At 48.4% G+C, this 6,000-nt stretch overlaps 2 protein-coding genes across 2 annotated transcripts; one reads left to right on the plus strand and one right to left on the minus strand.

Annotated features, from left to right (window-relative positions):
* Positions 1 to 1,468: 1,468 nt before the first annotated feature.
* FIBRA_03267 (uncharacterized protein) lies at positions 1,469 to 2,183 on the minus strand (the record flags this gene model as incomplete). Its single annotated transcript, XM_012325112.1, has 3 exons — positions 1,469 to 1,834; positions 1,897 to 1,974; positions 2,025 to 2,183. The coding sequence occupies 3 exons, from the start codon at positions 2,181 to 2,183 to the stop codon at positions 1,469 to 1,471; spliced, it is 603 nt and encodes a 200-aa protein (XP_012180502.1).
* Positions 2,184 to 3,361: 1,178 nt separating this feature from the next.
* On the plus strand, positions 3,362 to 5,097 carry FIBRA_03268 (uncharacterized protein; the record flags this gene model as incomplete). The annotated part of the gene is made up of 9 exons (XM_012325113.1): positions 3,362 to 3,437; positions 3,517 to 3,534; positions 3,588 to 3,654; positions 3,756 to 4,090; positions 4,151 to 4,159; positions 4,218 to 4,281; positions 4,339 to 4,615; positions 4,678 to 4,917; positions 4,978 to 5,097. 9 exons carry the CDS (start codon positions 3,362 to 3,364, stop codon positions 5,095 to 5,097), a joined length of 1,206 nt encoding a protein of 401 aa, XP_012180503.1.
* Between the last annotated feature and the right edge of the window lie 903 nt (positions 5,098 to 6,000).

Consider the following 6,000-nt stretch of genomic DNA (forward strand, 5'->3'; position numbering starts at 1 on the left):
CCACACTTGGTGGCAATTTAGGAGCTCAGAGTGTACGATATGAGTAGCAAAGTGTTAAGGTGCAAAGCTAAGTTTTCAGTAGGCGTTGCCCTATAGTAAGAGTATAGGAAACCTCCAGCAGGCTCCGGAAGACCAGAACAGGGTGCGGAAATAGACTTCAAGTTGTTTGAATCTGGCGCCCGTCCGCTCAGAGGAAACCGCCCGCGATCGCACTCGGGCGCCTTTTCGATCACACCACTGAATCATTTCATGTAGTATGGTCATGGGTTCACCGAGCGCAGAGAGGTCTCTCCACGGGCATAATTCAGTATCCATTTTGTCACCTTAGAATGGAAATTGAATACATAGTGTCATGGGATTTGCTGTGCTTTTGCCTTAGCCTACCCATAACCGCGAACGCAATTTCGCGTCGGTCTCCTTCATATCCACGATTCATCATTATGACATAGTACACAGTTGTTTTGGGGGGATGATGGATTGGTTTCGTGATATTTCTCGTTTCTCCTATGTTGCCTTTATAACAAACTCCTCATTCTCCCTCATGTACAGTTTTGTACAGCATCAGACTCGACGGTATGTGCCCGGTTCGTTCAGACGAAGACAACGCCCGTAGCTGTCACACTGACTTCACAAAGACCGAATTGTGAAGTCAGTACGCCAACGTTTCACGCGAAGAAATATATGCAGCATTAATCTACCAAACATAATGGTTCATTTAAAATACATTCCCGACCAACACGAGCAGTGCCCGCCGTTCAGCAGTATCCATATCGCGCGAGGTCTAGCGCCAGCTGTTCAACATTCAAATGTCCTTAGCCACGTGTATCGGGTTGATGTCCTTGACCTCTATTGTCGCTGACGGGTATAAAAGAACCCAATTCCGAGAGAAATACATTCAACAAATGCACGAGAATCTCAACTTAAATAGACATACACCTTCAGCTTCATCATGAGTTTGTACGGTTATGAGGAACATAGTGTGCATGACCGACAGCCAAGGCGTCCCGTCCGGATCAGTCAGATCTTTTGCCGAAGAGTGAAGAAGAACCAGCTTCAGGGCTGGGTAGATTACTGATTTAGTACAAAGCTACAGGCTCCAACTAGCGGCCGCGCAGTCTATGCGGCTCATCGCTCTACACATAGCCAGAACACACCGTTGCTTAACTGGCCGAGAGGTAGATCTTTCTAAGCTGGAGTGGAACCGCTGCCCTACGGCAGACTGGGCAACTTCGCTTAAATGCGAGAGCCTGATGGATGCACCTATGTACACAAGTCAGCTCTCAGAAGCTCCCGACGATGGTGTAATGGAGACTCACTCAGTACAGAATAGATGCCCGCATCGAGTCGCACTTGTGTCTGTCGGGATCTCGAGACATAAGGAGCAAGTGAACACAAGTGATGAAGACACTTGAACATCGTCTTCTGCGGAGATACTGCGCTCACGGTCAGAAGACTGTTGAATATTAAATTAATCCTCAAGTATGATATTGAGTCGAAGGGTGCTTACGCGGTCATCAAGACGTCCTCGCATTACAGATGATGACGCTGCCGCGATCGAGGCGAAGCCGTCATAGTTTGTGTCCTCAACATCGTCCAGAAAATCTTCATCCCAATATTCATCTTCCTCGTCGTACCCATCATCTGACACTTCTGTTTCATACTCACTCACGTCGAGATCGTCATCGGCGCGCTCGCTCTCCTCGGGATAGATCATGCTTCCCATCGTATCCTCCCAGCCAGACTCGTGCTCGAACTCTTCATCGTCGCCCGGAGCATAGTCTTCGAGGTCATCATCATCAGAGTCATCACGATGAACAGACGCGAAATCAATGTGCTGTCGAAGGAACACGACATCAGTATCGGTGCACCGTCTTTGTACACAATGTGCCAACGTACCACGCGGAGACCGGCCGCAGTGTTAAATTCTCTTTCGCACACAGCACAATAGTGATGTCGAAGTGAAGTAACCAGGTGCTGTATAAAAACTCAGTGACTGATAGACAACTTAAAGTATATGTCCATACGTTTCTAAGCGTGTTCTTATTCGCGAACCGGCGATTGCATGGCTCGCATAGCGGGTGGTTCGAAGAAACTTGTACGTGCTGAGCACGAGCCTCTTCGCCCGGGAAGTACCTGTCGCACAACGAGCAGTAGAGCATACTGGCGTAGAGCACATCCGTCATTGCTGGCAGCTTCACGTATGCAGAGACAGTGTAGCAGTAAAGTGAGGTGAGGTGAAGCAAATCCGTCAAGAAAAATGTGAACCAGCCAACAACATCATCCTTTATACCTTTGTCCCCATTTCTGAGTTGCCATATCCGAACCTGAGTACATGGAGTTGAAGCGATCTGTCATCCGAAAATCCTACATCCGAGAAGCGAAAAATGCGTCATCCCTAGTCGAATTTACAACCAGTGCGGCTGGAAACAGTCATATGAGCAACGAGTCCGGTCGGCATTGTCACGGTGGCAAAATTCAACTACATACCATAAATTGACAAATAGCCGAACGGGTTGTTATATCTTGGTCCAACATGAATCCAAAATCATTTAAAAATGAGTGTTAGGTCAAAATGCAGCAAAACATAGACCAAGCGGGGACTGTCAATCTGATTTGAAAAATGTTGAAGAGCAATCTCATGTGGTCCAGGTCCAAACGCGACATTCCCGACCGGTCTGAAGACATGTTATTCAGCAAAACATGGTTTACCCACCAAAGGGTGTAGCGTCCCATGCGCGACCGTACAGGATCGTTTCCCATAGGCAGATTGCTTAATAAATACCTTGAAAGATGGAAAGGATAGTCTCTACATACTCATAAGGAGAATCATTCTGGAACGCTGTGCACTAACTATGTCGGCAGCTCACCACCATCACGAGTCTCAGCATTCGCTCAGTTTCACGTTATGCACGACGCAGAATAATACAGGCTTATCTTGAGTCTGATCTTTATCTTCCTGGAATCCCTTACAGACGCTATAGGAAGACTTAAGAGACAGTGGTGGGATGAGATTGGGGCCAAGAACGGTTGCAAGACACAGTCCGGTCAACCCTAACCCGAGGACTGAACCGCCAGCGCTGCAACCAAGCATACGACAACTGTCGGACTCGTTTCTTGTATCTGCTTGCATTATTGACGGCTGGGAGTATGCACATGGAGCAAACCACAGTCACCGCGGTTGTGGCAGGTGATGGAGGTCCGTGCGCCAGGGGTGGCCAGGCGTGCCCAAGCTATCTAAGCAGCGCATTTCCAAGCGGACTTTGAAGCCAGCACCAGTATATAACGCGTCAACTGCCACCACCCATTGCAGACGCGAACTTTATTTTCCTTCCCGCACCCTTCACCCACTAACAACCGCGACATGTCTGACGACGAAGGTGGAAGGAAGACGGGTTACCGCCTGGAGTACTCTTCTAGCAGCAAGGCAAAGTGTAATGGTACGTCGTCAATGTCCATGATTGAGCTAGTTTTGGCTCGTTGCTGATCGCGTTTGTCGCGTCCCTTTCGCGTTCGTAGGACCCAAGCCATGTAAGGGTACGTGGTCATATGTGATCTTGATTTTTATGCGAGCTAGAATTTGTTTACAGGTACTAAAATCGAGAAAGAGGAGCTTCGCTTCGGAACTCTTGTTGATATCAAAGGGAACACGTCATTGTATGTGCTATTCCTTGATTGCGCCGTCCAGAGTTGTTTCATGTCCATATGATTCTTGTCTAATCATCCTTTGCTGACCGTCGGGCCTCCTAACTCCCCAGCTCCTGGCGTCACTGGGGCTGTGTAACACGCCAAATTATTGTAAACGCGAAAAAGTCATTCGACGACGCGGAAGACTTGGACGGGTTTGAAGAATTAACAGAGGAAGATCAGGAAAAGATTCGCAAAGCTTGGGCAGAGGGACAGGTCGCCGACGAGGATATCCCAGATTCTGCACGCAAACCTGAAGGGGAGGACGCAGAAGATGACGAAGATGAGGGAAGACCAAAGAAAAAGAAAGCGAGCGCAAAAGCAAAGAAGGATGCGGAGGATGACTCTCCCAAGAAGGGCGTCTTCAAACTCGAATACGCCTCATCCGGCCGCGCCAAGTGCAAGAGTACGTTTTCTTCTACTATTCCATATTGTCGATATTCATATTTACCTCATGTTTTTTTAGCTTGTGGAGGTTGGTAGACATGCTATATGATCATGGATTATATGATACTGACGATGTATCGCTGCAGCGAGTGTCGGTAAAGACTTCTTCAGGCTCGGAAACGAGGTTGACTTTCGTGGTAACAAGTCCCTGTACGTGTACCATCTATTATTTGCTCTTATGGTCCCTAATAAAGACCGCATACATAGTGCTTGGCGACATTGGGGCTGCGCAGATGCTAAGTCAATTGCTAGTATGAAATTGTCGTACAGCGAACCCTCTGAGATCGAAGGTTTCAATATTCTGAAGTCCGCTGAGCAGGAGAAGGTGCAGCGAGCTTGGGATAATGGCGCAATCCCTGAGGAAGACCGCGGACCCGGTGAGGCGGTGGATACCGGCAAGAAAGCGCCAGTAAAAAGAAAGAAGAAGGATGAGGACGGCAACGCGGATGAGAAGCCAAAGAAGACTCGCGGAAGGAAGCCAAAGGTCTGTAGCGTATTATTTGTTGTTATAAGATCGAACGTGCTAAGCAAGAGGACGTTGTATAGCCAAAAGATGAAGATGAAGAGGATGAGGAAGAGGAGGAGAAACCTAAGCGGAAGCGTGCTCCGACCGCGAAGAAGGATGTAACTGAAAAGAAGGCTAAAGGCCCTGCTAGGAAGCGGGTGCCCAAGAAGAACGAAGACGAGGAGTCCGGTGAGGATTTTGGCGACGACATGGCCGCTGTTAGCGGTGACGAGGACGAGGATGAGGAGATGCAAGAGGAGCCTGCCACCAAAAAGCGGAAGGTATGTTATTGCATCTTCGATTGCTAGGATACATGTCTCATGGTTTTGCTGATTGTCCAGCGTGCACCTACCTCGAAGGCATCTTCAAAACCTGTGTCTAAGCGAGCCAAGCCTGCGTCGAGCCGTAGCAAGAAGAGGGAAGAAATTGCTGAGGAATCCGAGCTCGAGGAGGACGATTAAAGACACAGACTTTAGGCTTCGCCCTATTCATTGCCCGCCACAGACACTCAACCTCCCTCTGAAGTCATCTGGTCCTTGCAAGATTCGTATATTTTGAGCTGTACATGATGTTTGTAATGCGTAATATTTATGTGTTGTCGCATTTATTTCTCTTTGTAACAACTGTCGGTACCACAATTCAATGATCTCCACAAAATCGACGCTGCCGCGATGACTCGGGGGTCTTGAAGGTGCGTTGATAAGCTCTTGCGCAGTTGATCGGTCCATTCGCACATATGTTTTTGCAACCGCATGATGGTGAATTATCCTGTGCCTATTCATGCCCGCTGCAATACTCGCACGTCATGATCACTGCTGCGTTTACGGCATCTGTCTGTGTCTTCACATACCACAGAGCTGAAATGGCAGGTAATGCCGAGACTGTTTTTGATCAACCATGAGCTCTACATAAACTGACGATGTCGATTCTAAATATCCCCGCCTCGTTCCGAGTACTGACTCCGCGCCATGCGATACCCCAGGCTGCTGCATAAGGCCCTTGAGGACCATTTATCAATGGTGGCCTGGTTCAGGCCCATCACTCTCATAATTAATGTACCAGAAACACTTCTGGCTTTAACCGCCGCTATCATATCAGAATTATCTTGAGCTTTGGCGTTCCTCTTGTATTCCTTGCCCTTGCTGGAATATGGGTGTTATTGTTTTTGAAGGGCTTCGTCGAGATCCCTGATCTGTCGTTACTGGCCCTGGCTAAGGAGTCGAGACTATCACCTCTCTACTCCAGATTCCATCAGCACGAGCTGCATCTGCCCCAGCGCAGCCTGATCCAGACACCGACTGATGGGGTACAAGTAAAGCACTTATGGCTTGCGAATTATATGCGAGGTGCGGTGACTGCCACTT

Source organism: Fibroporia radiculosa (genome assembly GCF_000313525.1).
Source record: "Fibroporia radiculosa TFFH 294 genomic supercontigs, scaffold1819, whole genome shotgun sequence".
In the NCBI taxonomy this organism is placed as follows: Eukaryota; Fungi; Basidiomycota; class Agaricomycetes; order Polyporales; family Fibroporiaceae; genus Fibroporia; species Fibroporia radiculosa.